At 39.0% G+C, this 14,057-nt stretch overlaps 1 protein-coding gene across 1 annotated transcript; it reads right to left on the reverse strand.

The window, feature by feature from the left end:
- Window positions 1-1,678: 1,678 nt before the first annotated feature.
- On the reverse strand, window positions 1,679-2,401 carry BASP1 (brain abundant membrane attached signal protein 1). Its single transcript, XM_054381898.1, has one exon. It carries the CDS (start codon window positions 2,399-2,401, stop codon window positions 1,679-1,681), a length of 723 nt encoding a protein of 240 aa, XP_054237873.1.
- Window positions 2,402-14,057: the final 11,656 nt, after the last annotated feature.

Here is a 14,057-nt window from a genome sequence, read left to right on the forward strand (position 1 = left end):
TTGCCCACTTGTCTCAGAACTTCTGCTCATCGTAACAGCTTATTAATGGGCAGACCGAATATGCTTCTTTAAACAGTTTTGTCAGTCCTGGGCTCTGCAACATGATCATTGTCTGCATGCATCAACGACAGCACTCAGCAGAAACTGCAATTATTCAGCAGTTCTGCTGAATAAAAATAGGGCAAATAGGCAAAACTATTGAAAAATGTTGTTTATGCTAGGCTAAACCGCTCAGCTATACAAGGTTACCCATATCTGAAATACACAGAACTGGCCTTTTGTGGCAGCTACAGTTTATTTCCTGCACAATGGCAAGGGGGAAAAGCACAGTGTATCAGCAGTAAGACTATTCTAGTAGTACTATGATTAAATTTAATTATCTCATTTTGAAATCAGTTTATCAAATCCACTGTCTTACTCCCTGTTAAAACCCAGGCAACATGCCTCTGGCTCTTCAAAATAGCAAGAGTATTTTTTCACACGTTAGGGCAAGGCAAAAGCCATTTCTACTTTGCCTAGGATAAAACATCTCTGAGACGTGTTGTTTATTCATCACTGCCAGCCTCACATGTGAATGCTTGTGGCTGTTGAATTTTATGGCAGCATGTTTTAGGATCACGAGGTTGATAGTTCCTTCCTTGCCTCTACTTCACTATGCATAGGAGAGTAATCAGCCCCAGATGTAGCACTTCTCTAAGTGTAAAAATCTCCTTTGCCTAGTTCCAAAACGGTCCAAGTGAAGATTTAATCAGTCTTTACACTTTTATATTTTTTAAATTATTTAACTTTTATTACTGTTGCACCATTTATACAATTACATATAATTTCAATGCATCCATTGTACATTTTGTTTTTTCATTTGTTTTCCAATGAGTGTGTGTTGGTATCTGTGACACAGAATGGAAGAGAAACTGGAACTGCAATGAACGCAGACTTTTTCATTTCCACTGACCAATAAACAGAACTACAGGTGCACCCAACCACGGACATGCATTAACTCGTCATGAGAAATCTAGGTAGGCTAAGTAGGATGAAAATGCTTTTTACTCCCAAAAAATATTTGGAGAGGAAGAATTGGAGGATTGGCATTGAGAAATATGTGGACAGCTACGTGGGTTTTGTCTGAAAGTTGGCATTCATCCACTGCATAAAAAAAATATCCAAATAAGAAAGGCTGTAAATAAAATAAAATAAAATAAAATAAAACAAACCCACAAACAAAAAACCAACACGTAAAATACTGCTTTCATAAAGATCTGATTGCCTTGGCACAAACTTAGTGGGCAGATTCAAACGTCACTCCCAAACCCCATTACAGAACAAAAAGAAGATTTTGATACCTTGGTGGAGTGCATTTACAGCAGTTCAGATATAAAAGATGTGCTGTACTTTCAGACATCCATTTATTTTACTTTTTTTTTTTTTTTTTTAATCCAGGACTTGTGTCAAGTTGGCAGCAAGTATATTAGATATTTCCCCACAAAAATACTATTTGGATACACCCCCCTCCCTCCCTCCCAACTTGATGGGACATTCTTTTAATTTTTTTTTTCTCCCTTTCTTCTGGGCAATACATATTCATTATTTCAGAACTGAAATGAGTTAGTATAGCTGAAAAAATAAAACAAAAAAAAAGACACAGGTTGTTTTAAGTGGTTGTTTCAACAGGCTGTCCAATTTAATCTTGCACTGCTATGGTTTGATCCGAATTAGTCGCTGGAACTTCAGAAGGTTTCGCTTCCTCTGGTGGGGCTGCAGGGTCTGAGGCCTTAGCAGTGGAACTAGGTGCTGCTGTTGCTGCCGTCTCCTTGGAAGAAGGTGCAGCCTCGCTGCTGCTAGGTTTTGAGTCTGAAGCTGGGGCCACTTCACTTTTAGTTTCTTGGGCTGCAGGTGCTGCGGGAGCCTCAGTCTTTTTGGCTTCCCCTTCCTCTTTGCTCTTGTCATCTGCTTTACTGGGAGCTGTGGCCTCTGAAGCTTTTGCATCATTGCTAGGCTCAGAAGTTTTGAGTGCTTCGCTACTGGCAGCAGGAGCAGAGGCTGCAGTTGGCTCCTCTTGCTTGGGTGCCTGTTCGTTGTTCTTCTGTGGCTCCACTTTCGCATCAACAACAGCCTCCGACTTCTCGGGTTCTGGTTTCTGGCTTTCATCCTGGGTCACTGTTTTCTCCTTCTCTCCTTCTTTTTCTTCTATCTTGTTGGCAGCGACCTGAGTATCTTTTTCACCCTTCTCCTCCTTGGTGTTCTCTTTCACTTCTGTGGTCTCTGTGGTTTGCTGAGCATCCTCAGCCTCCTTTGGAGTTTCCTCTTCCTCAGTTGCTGCTCCTTCAGCCTTCTTGTCTTTGTCTTTAGCTTTTTCGTCATTGACACTGTACCCCTTCTTCTTCTTGCTCAGTTTACCTCCCATATTGGAGCTCTGTAAGAGAAAAGAGAAGGAGGTGGTAAGCCAAAGCCCAACATTTGTCACTGAGAAAATCAAATGAGCTGACATGCAAGAGACAGATTGATGCTGGCTCCTGAAAAGGAGACTACACCACATTTGGTCAGCCATTATTAGCTGAACACACTGACAATGCTGATCACCATGGCCACCGAGGTTACATTCCACTCAGCCCTGCAGCACTTCAGTCAGAAAATCCCCTTCTGCCACTTCTCCCCAGGAACAGTTTTTCTCTTAACCCCCCAGTTCTGGCTAATGTCACAGGGGCAGGGAGGGGAGTGAGCAACAAAACGAGAGAGGATTAATATACATCACTATCTCTGGTGTTAAGAGAAATGGATATAAAAGGTGAATGCAGAAAAACAACAACAACAAAACCAAACCAAACCAAACCAAACCAAACCAAACCAAACCAAACCAAACCCCACATCTTTATATTCAGGTTGAGCACAACCCAAGTTTAAGTGTCAATCCTGGCACACACCCGTGCTTAACACAAAGGCCACTATCACTTCAGCAAAGGCTATGAACAAGCTTTCACTAATGTATGGAAAAATCAAAGCAAGCCTAGAGTCAGTGAGAAGGCCAGTGTTTCCTGTAGGTCAGAACACTGCATCTACTCATGTCATTTTTGCCACCAGTTACCACACAGCTAACTCCATCTCACAATGTAGATATAGGCAGTACCCAGAGACATGAAGCGTGCACCTCTCTCACACAGAGGGGTGCAGGCATCACCTTCCAGCAGCCCCAGAAGCAGAGACTCTCCCGAGCAGTGATGTCCCCACACACAGAGCCCCAGGTAACCCCTTCCCTACCTGCAGTTCCTGCAGGGATTACCTTCCTGAAGCCTCACATTCACACACAACAGTACCTCGTAGCCCTCCCCTGGCAGAATACACAGAGCCTGTGACCTCTCAGTAAGACAACAGAAGCAAACACGGTTCTGGCTACAAGCTTACATGTGCTATGATACAGTTAAAAACTGGGAAAAAGAAAGGTGTACACTTTGTAGCCTCTGTTTACATTTTTCAAGCATGACAAGTAATCAAATTCACAGTTCAGTTCTTTAAAAGCTGAGCACGTGTCTAACCCTATCAGTATTTATATATCCTTCATTGTGGGAGTTTTAACCAAGAATATAAAAAATCTTTCAAAGCAAACTTTGTCTAAAAACCAAGGAAGACGTGTATTGGGTCATTAATGAACATGAAAAACTCTATTATTGGCTAAAAAAAATATTATACTTCTGGTATTAAAATAAATATATCATTCATACACAATGAAAGGTTAATGGGAAAAAAAAAACAAATTAGTTTCATACTATTTGAAAATAGAAGAAAGTGATTTTTTTTCAAAGTACTGTCAAACAAATGTTTAATTTAAGAGCTTCTCCAGGAGAGATGTATCATTCTAGTTTTCTGTTTTGCAGAGGCCCTTTTCCATACACTGGCCAAAATGGTGAATACACACCAGTAAAAATTCATAGGAGTGCTCACAGAAGGCTGAATATTAAATAAATATATAAATAATTCTAAATACCACTGAGAACTAGTGGTCTCTCAGTAGATTTTCCACTATACACAGTACAAAGCCCAGGCACAGCCCAACAGTGGACTTTCCTTATGTCATGGGCAAAAATGAGATACAGTCAGCAGAGAACTTTCTGATTTCAGCTCTCAAAAAGAATAACAATTTGCAAATACTGTTGAGGGGTTAGCACACAGCCTTGCAAAGTGGTGATGCAATTGTTACTGAAACACTACTTTGTTGTCTGAAATGTTATAGGCAACAGCAATAAAAGGATTAACTTCCACAGAGCCACAGTTGAGTAATCTAATCTCTACCTCCATGGGAGAGATACCAGCTGTTAAAGTTTTTATGGCAGCCCACAGACATTAGTTCATTACACGACAAATTTACAGGCTTCCTGATACTCTCTAAGTTATGCACAACTATAACCAAAGACTATGAAAGGGCTTCTGCAAGTCAATGGGATCAGAGATTTATACTGAAGTCATGTGTGTATCCCAATTTGCAATCCCTAATTAAGCCTACATTTGTTTCCTAGCAAAGTCCAGGTACTGTGAGCCTAATTTCTTTTGCTGCGTATTCTGTATTTTTTCAGATTTTGCTATTTCATGGATAGCCGTAACTCAGCACAATTTATATTTTCTTCCACAAAAACCTCTTAACCTCAGATACAGCTGGCTACTGAATGCATATGCCAAAGGACCTTTAATAAGTAGAGCAGCATGCATATGAGAAATGTGCTCCTAACCTATGAAAAGAAAAATGCATTGTCTTTACTCAGAGGTATACTGAGAAATCACTGTGTCTCAATTTGCATCACAGCCAGCTGGCTCAAGATACTGGAGGAGAAGATGGAGAAGAGGTTCAGAAACTACCATTATGTTCTGTTAGCAAATATTTACAATTGCAAATGGACTGCCACCTTCCACCTTCCACCACAGTTACTTTATAACATAATGGATAGACCATGACACTGCATCTCACATCTCCCTATTGATCATCATGTCTAGATCATCATCATTATAGCTATTATGCAAAAGCACAGCAATCCTCAGGGTCATTGCCCAGCCTTGCAGGTAGCAATGCAACAATGTTCCTTCTCCCCTACATATGAATTACAAATACTACTGCTCCACTTCCCAGTCTCCCGATAACTGGGCTCCCTTGTCGCGTTCTCCAGAAGCACTTGCCCCTACGTGCTCCACTGCCTCAACCAGATGCTTATCTAATCTCTGTTCCACCTTACTTTGCCTGAAGCAGACTTCTTAACATTCTGAAGAACATTTCTGAAGTGTAGCGTCTCAGGGTGAAGCACACACAAAGTAAACCCTAAAAATTTGTAAATGACAGCCAGCTATACCTGGAAGGAGAGTAGCATGTAGATCAAGCCACTTAAACATCACTGTGTGCTGCACATTCTTACACTGAGATATGCATTCATACAGTGTGAAATCCACTCTGTATTACTACCTGCATACTAACACTAGCAAGAGTACAGACTTTTTTACCCTACTCGACCAAAGACTAAGAAAAAGTAAATACCCTGTCTGTCCCAGTGAGACTGATGGCACTAGATCTATTTGCTCAGCCTCTTCCATTTCCTCTCCCACTCCCTAACCCCCATAATCATTGCATCCAGACTCTGAATGACAGACACAGAATAAAAATTGCCTACAACTATTCACCATGCAGCCTAAATCCCAGTATAGCTTCAGTTATTTGCACTACCACTGATACAGCGGCTTTGAACTAACTGTAGCAGCTACCAGCTGAATGTACTTTGTAGCAAGCATGTCCAAAAGGAAGATCCTTGACAATTTTGGTGCTGAGCACCATTCCTGTAAACTGAACTGTTCACTACTGAATGGAAAAGGTTCTCGATAGAGACAGTCTAGAAGCAGATTTTATGTAACAAATTGCAATACATCAGTTGTTTTCCAGGAATTTTGATTAATCAGTTCACAGACCAGTGCTTCAGAGCAGCAAGGTTAAATATGACACTTTGCAGTATAACAGACTTTGTCTGCTTCTCAGCCTGCTCAGTATTCTCTGACTGTGTTGCTCTTCTCCTGGAAGGAAATTCAGAGATCACTGCAGAGAACTCCTACAACAGAAGCAAGGATTTCTTCAGAGTGCTTCTGTTCATTGTGCTCATCCCCAAGTTTCCATTCTCCTGTAGAAAGCAAGAGAGAACTGGAGGGCTTGCACAGATACCTTTGTTAGTATAAAAGAAATAATATTACTGTATTTGTATTACAAAATATCACGTCTAAAGGTCACATAGAGCATGTTAAGTACTTTGAAAATTGAGTATTCATGATAATTGTAATTTCCTGGGATAATACTGTCAAAAAAGAGTTAATAAGACCATGATACAACAGGAGAACTCAGACCATTTCAGATTTTACACCTGATCTGATGGAGAAGAGTCCCTGGCACATAGGCTGCATACATTCCTACAGATTGGGAAAATAAATATTATTTTAAAGTTTTATATTTGAAATTGTGCTTCCATATTGAAAAAGTCCCTAGTCAGTAAAGATATATCTGCCCAATTAGATTTCTTCTGTGCTTATAAATTTTGATACATTTCATTTAGCATACACTTTCACATTTCATGAAAGGGCCTGGCTATTACAGGAACAGACTTGCTATCACCTTCATTCACAGCACAGAGAACAGTACCTCAGGAAAGAACAAACCCACAGATATCACCTGTCTGATATTACCGCAGTCTGATTGCCAAATCTAAACTTCTGAAGCTCCTGTTCAAATTCATGCAGAGTGTAGGAAGGTTAGTCTATCTCCAGAAAAGCTAGTTCAGGAAGACAGTAAGTATCTTCTGAAATCCCACTGGCTTCATTGCAATGTAGGCATGTGGTGGGTCAGGCCAACCCTTGCACAAGCCTGTTTCCAGGCATGACTTATCTCACGTAGCCTGCAGACAAGAGCTGTAAAATGCACATTCCCCCTAAGGCATGTTTTCAACACTTCAAATCAAAGGAAATACCAATCCCAGAAACTACCTCATCCCCCAGCTTATTAAAATAAATAAAAAGATCTTAAAGAAACCATCACAACTCTGTACCTCATTGATTCGATATCTCTGTTAAAAAAGAAAAAAAAAAAGGGAAAAAAAAGTTTTCATAAAGGCTCATATATAGAAACTTCAAGAAATAAGGATATAAGGAATTTCCAGACACTATTTTCACAACAATTTATGAAACTTTTATGAAATAAGAGAGAAGATGTTACTAGAATGAACAGAAATGCTAGGTCTCGGTCAGGTTCAATCCTTTTCACACCCTCCCCTCCCTTACTCTTCTCTCCTCTCCTCTCTTCTCCTCTTCTCTGCTCCCCTCTCCTATCCTCCCTTCCTCTCTTCTCCTCCTTCCAAATTCCTTCCTTCCAATTTCCTTCTGAATTCCTTCCTTCCCCTTTTCCCCTTTCCCTTAAACCAGCATTACTCTAGCTGCAGAAGAGTCTGTGGAAACAAATACATCGATGCCTTATGTAGTCTCACTGTGTCACCACATACATTACACCACTCCAGTGAAGTACTGGCCCTGTGAGCTGCAGAGCTGCTCTGTAGGAGTGTACATGCTCCCAAATGTAAACCACCTTATTTCTTTAAGCCAATACACCCCTAGCTTCTCCAGCTACAGAGCCATCTTGCAGAAAACATGAGCTGAATATGGACCTATCTTGCCTTCCCGAGTCAATGAGCAGCATGGAAGAAATGCACTGTGATGTGCAAACTCCCTACACACCCCTGGTGAGGTGGAGTTTTGTAGGCAGAGATCACATCTTTTATTAGACCAGCTAATATGGATAGAAATAACATCACTCCTGTTCTCCTTACAGCTGATCTGTTTTGGTGTTAGCATTACTTGGTTTTGTCCTATTGCTGCTTTCAAATCAGAATCCCAGTATTTAGCAACAACGTGTTTTTTACAAGTGATCCAATGCAACACTACACTGCCCAGAGGCATAGATACAACTGCCAGAGCCTCCAATTTCATCCCTGGTGGGTCCTGCAAGGCTGTTTTGCCTTGTTCATAACGGAAACACAAGTAATATTAAAATCCAAGCAACACAGAAGAAGCATAAGATATGTTATTTTTACATCCAGTGTATTCTGTTCAGCCAGTGCTCTGACTGCTTAAATTAAAAATGCTACCATCAATTTCTATTTGCCTCACCTGTCTCATGCAGTCTACCAGCCTTCCTACAGACTTGAGACCCAGCTCACATTCAAAGCATTTTTCCTATATTCCAATTAACTGCCTATGTTCTTTTTGTTGAATAATATAAGAAGCTTGCAGACATGCTCACGCAGGTAGGTACATAAAGGCAGCCAAAAGTCAGCCTGCCCCAGACTGAGATCTTAATCACACTATTGTTAGGCACACAGTGGGAAGGGGAAACTCTGCTGTAAACACTTGTTTTGCAGAGAGTACAAGAGCAACACTTGTAGAAAGTTTGCAGATTTCGAAATAACCTGAAAGACTAAGACAAAAATATAAGCATGTGCCTCCTCCTTATTCTTTCTAAGTTGCCACATGACTTTAGGATTTGTGTATGACTTCCCAGGAAGCAGTTTAATAAATATTTTACACTAGCCAAAGCTTTCTATTCTGTATCCTAAAATTAAGTTCCTAAATAGGAAATGATGCAAATTTCAGAAGTGGTTATCCCACACATCTTTCACATTGTTCAGGTCTCAGAAACATGCACAGCCAAGTGAGAAGAGAGATTCCACACATAATATTCTAATTATGGCCAGCCACTTTTTCCCTCCCTCAAATACTTAAGATGCTGACACCATGCCTAAGTACAAAAATATGCAAGGTGATAAAAGCCCAGGTAATGGGACTATTCCCTTCTACTTCACATTTTGCTTTAATCGTTTTATCTCCATCACTATCTCTATCATGGATCTCAATGCCACACTTAGCTTGCAGACTCCTTAACTGTTTTGAATGCCTCCAAAAGAGCCACTCCAAAAATCTGTCAGATGCTAGTAAGCAACAGAAAAATCAGCATCCTCCAGACTACAATCCTAGTGAAGACCTGATGGGGGAAGACCTCATTCTTGGAGGTCTAGGCACTCTGGGAAAGAGAATTTTTTCAGGCTTAACACCTATGGCTTGTATTTTTCTGGCCTCGTTCTGAACAAAAAACATACAAGGCACATGAAGAGATTTCAAAGTCATGCTTTCAGGGCCAAAAAAATTTACTGTGCAATCCTCATTTACGTTTTTTCTTCAACATCATAAATTACAATACACACCACAGTGGTTTGTAGTACACCATTTCTGACTGCAGCACATAACTCCACAATTGCACTACGGATAGGAGGAAAACAGGGAAGCAAAACCAGCAACCAGCTACCTAAAACTCTCCAATGTGCTGCATGTCATGGTGCTAATGGGAACATTGCAAGTGCCAATATATACAAATCCTGTTATCATATAATATCAAAACTACCCATAATTAATCCCTGAAAGGCTTTGAGCTGAATTACAAGCATTTTTCATGTTAAGAAAAAACTTATGTCCAGAATATCAGTGTCACTACCTTACCAGCCCTCAGCTCCTCACAGCTGTGTTGTAAGGTCTTGTAGTAAAGACATGCTCAAAAGAAATGAAACACAAGCCTGAACACTCAACATTTTGGAAAACTTTTTACATTCATGCTCCTAGACACTCACTTTGGCCATTCTCAATTCCTGGTTCTCACACTAGCACAATCTGTGTGGGTTTTTTTGTTTGGGGTTTTTTGTTGTTGGTTTGTTGTTTTTTTTTTAAACAGCACACATTTAACACAAAATAAGATCTCATGTTCAAGACTTTTTAAAAAATCTTATTTAAATATGTGTTTATACTGGATTTTTACTTTTTTTTCCTTCTTCCCTCCATTTTTGAAACAAAGTATTACACACAAAGTACCAAGCTTACCAATTTCACTTTAGTCACTGGGGGAGGATTATCAAAATAATGTGGACCTGGTGCACCACATTCATCAGAAAGCAAAGAGCGTTAAGCAGCTGGTTTCTGTTTGTGTCTTAGAAATATCTCTGTCCGTCTTTCTCATCACTACTCACTCACACTCCTCTAATGGCTGTACAAAATACAAGGATGTCTTAGGCAATCTTTATTCAGACTGGCAATATTCTCCAAAAATTGAGAAATGAGAGCTATATTTCTTGACCCAAAAGAAAAGGTATGCATCAATGGATGATGCTGTCATGTAAAGCCTATTAGGCTTTTGCAGTGCCACATTCTGGTAACAAGCTAACACACATTCAGGGTGTGCCTTACATGGATGAGAGGAAAGAGTCAGAGTTTGCCTTTCAGCGGTGCAAGCTGACAGAGGGGGCTGCAGAAGAAAACAAATCTCTTGTGGTTTTATCTTGTGTCCCAACACAACAGTGGTTTGCTTTGAGAAACCCACTTTGAAAATGTAAAGTGTGTCTGGTAATGCTAAGGAGCTATGGCAGGCAACAAACTATAGCATGTCATGTGTTAAGGTGTTAGATATGTCACCTTGGATTCCAGACTTCCAGATCTTGACTGCCTAAGATTCTTTCTGACATCTTCAGTGACTGTACTTTCTCTCTTCTTTTGCTTGTTTTGGTTCAGGTAATATTGGGATGGATGATCAGCCCTGCTAGAGGGAAAGTTACGTAAGGCTAGAGGCTACCAAGTCCATTTGGCAAGATGCAAAGCGAGCAGATAGTGCAATTCATAGATTACACTAAGAGATTTATGTTGAAACCTTGTGAGGCAGAAATAATATTTAATAATTACTCAGCCAGAACCACTCCAAGTTAGCAGTTACTGAAAAAAAAGGAGAACAAACAATGCAGCAGGAATGAAAGTACAAGTCAGTAAGGTGATCAGGGGCCTATCTCCTTCCAATAAAATAGCTTGGTTTTCTTTTCTATTCAAGTATCAGTATGAAATCTGTTAATCTTAGAGCTACCAATTTTAAACTAAATAAAAGCAAAAGAAAAATATCTTTGGAGGCATAGCTGTCAAGCTGTATGTAATCCCTTTCCTGCCCCCTCACCTAAGAACTGACTTGCATTTTGTGTCAATGAATATAATTAATACCTAATTTGGCCACAATTCAATTTCTGCAGTTCAGAAAGCTAGGCAATTGCTTTAGATTATATTACAGTTAATACAGACTAGCCCTCCATCAAGGGTGTATGTATGCCAAGTTACAATTTTGGTCAACTCAGACCATGTAACTGAAAGGAGCTTACTATCCAAGGCCCACACACTGTACAGAAACCTATTAATAAGGAAGTTTCAGAGTCACTCCTTCAGTTTAAAGAGCTTTCAGCCCATGGCTATTTGAAAAATTATTTATTCTAACCAAAGGCAGGCAGACATCAATACAAAGTGTAACTGAGCATTTTCACATATTGCTGAAAGTTCCTTCTGGAACCAAGCTCCTTTGCATTTATGCCTCTAGGCTGAGAAGATCTGTACATGGACATTTTGATTCATAGTTCCAAATGCAGACATTTCACTCAGTTTCGGTTCACTTGAGGAGGCGGATTTTTTTCTCAAGCTAAGAAAGCTCAGGTGTATCCAGCTGGACAGAGATGAAGCTACTGCTTGGCAGATATTATAGTGCTTTATAAAGACAAATGTAAGAAAACAAAGTAATTTTGCTTACTTAGAACATCACAGATGCTTGAAAAACTATGATAAACCCATTTTAACCTGCTTTTAGGTGCTGGACTAATACATCATGATCAGTGTTTTATTAATCTTGTTTATTAATTAGAGGCATGTTTGTTAAAAGGACATCACTTAGAAGTAATTATTCAAATCTGAGCAGATGCAAGAGGAAGCTTTAAACTGGTTCACTAACATTCAAGACCTTTTAAAGATTGCATGAATTTCAAAATTCTGAGTGGTATTTGCCACATGTTGCAGCAGAAGATGCCTTTTCTACCTAGAGATCTTAGCTGTAGCAACTGCATTATTGCAGACATAGAAAGTCATGAAAATTAGAAGAGTCCTTCTCTAATGTGTGATTAAATATCAACTAGATGTAGCGACATGGTGCTGCTGGAAATGATGCTCACCAGACCGGCATACAAAAAGTTACCCTGCAAGGAATGGCAGGAATGAGGGACTTGAAGTGTGACAAGTTTAAGTAAATTCTCTTCAGCAGCAGCATTTTCACACTGTCTACTCAAATGAGTCCATATTCTAGAGTTTGAGAAGCCTTTGTAATTAAATTAAAATCATTAGCACAAATTTGGCCATTCAGGGGAATGAACAGCCATGTCCATCTTAGTACCTGCATTGAGGGGCAAGCAGCAACGAAGAACTGCAGCGTGGACTCAAAGTCATAGATTGAATTTGTGAACCTCCAACTTTGTACCCATTACTTTTTTTAGGTACATTTTGATGTAATTGTGGGGTTTTTTTCATTATGAGTAGATGGAGGGCATGCACATGTTGTTGCAGAGACCTCTGGTTCCAGTAGTCTATATCATGGCAATTATGTCAATATGAGGCTTTTGAAAAAATTCTCATTAACAGTGTCTGTTGAGCAGGTCCACAACATATTTTGTAGTCACTTCCTAGAAACTTATCTTAAAAGTAAAAAAAAAAAAACCCAAAAAAACTAAACTGTTTAGGCTGTATTCCCAAAGTAAGCATCATTTCCATGTAAAAAGTTCAAATAACTGTTACAAAGGAAGGGAAGATTATGGGGTGAGTTGTTTTTTATTTCTTCTAAGCTAAAATAAAATTATTTTCATTATCAGATTTGTCAAAAGCCAGTCAAGAAAAATGTTATGGGTGCCAAAACATCTTTAAGATCCTAGTCTGAGAAGGAAGTGAAGCTGAATCGACTAAATAATGTGGGATCATAACCATACAACACTCAGTTTCAAACAAACTCACTTTCTTTGAATTCTTTTATAAGTTGTTACCTCGTAATTTCTTCATAACCTTATCATGGCCAAGAATATTTTTTAAGCATCAACTCTAGTATTAATTACAATAACAATCTAAGATTTTGGGGTTTATCCTCATTTTAGCAAGAAAAGTGCTAAAAGAGTCTCAAATCCCAAAGACCTTTTTTTGCCTCATGGTTTCTTATAATATCATTCATTTAAATGCTTAAAGCTAGGAACACAACATACTTACAAGGACAGAAAAGCATCTGAAACATTCATTACAAAAATGAATGCAAATTTATTTCAGTCATTAATGGGCTCATTTGTGAGCCCAGTATTAAGATAAATTCTAGAAATACAAGAGTTATTTAAATCTACTTTAAAATTTGTGTGAGTCTTTCTCTTTAGTATGCTTTGTTCTGACAAGTTAACCGTACATATTCAGGAGTCATGTCATCTAGCAACACTTGAAATAAATCTGGTAAAGGACTGTACAAGCCCACAGAATAAAAAAGGATTGTGGATAGAAGAGAACTGAATCTCTGGTAGCTGGTATATCAGAAGTCCAGAGATGGGAGTCTGTCAAAATCAGTATAAGTAGAGAAAGGACGCACTCCCAACAATTTTTCCATTTCAAACCTACATGGAGAATCCAAAATTGTCCTAAAAAATTAAATTAACTTTAAAATCAAAAAGTCAATAACAATCTTGTAATCTACAAGCTAGCTACACTGTGTCATTGCAAAATAATCTATGCTATTAGCTCGCCCTCTACTTAAGTTTCTGGAGTGTTTTGACATAAATGCATTCGCTCATTTGCACTTAACTGATATTTTTGGTGCTCTGAGTGGTTTTCCAGCTGGAGCACTGTAACAATCATTTGATTGTATTGATGTTATTTACAGCATAGAACTAATCCACAAATGAAAACATGAGAATTTATAATTGGCTGTCTGTTGGGCCATTTCAACTGTTTTGCCTGAATATTTTTCACCATCTTTTTTCCTATGTTATTCCTATTTTTTCCTATGTCATTCCTATTTTTTCCTATTTGCTATCAGGCTAAATTAAAATAAAAACAGCTTTAAAACTTGTTCAGAGTAATATGGAGATATTATCTGCTATATCAAGTAATTCAGATACAAATCAAAGTGTCCT

The sequence above is a fragment of the Indicator indicator genome, chromosome 6 (assembly GCF_027791375.1).
Source record: "Indicator indicator isolate 239-I01 chromosome 6, UM_Iind_1.1, whole genome shotgun sequence".
Lineage (NCBI taxonomy): Eukaryota > Metazoa > Chordata > Aves > Piciformes > Indicatoridae > Indicator > Indicator indicator.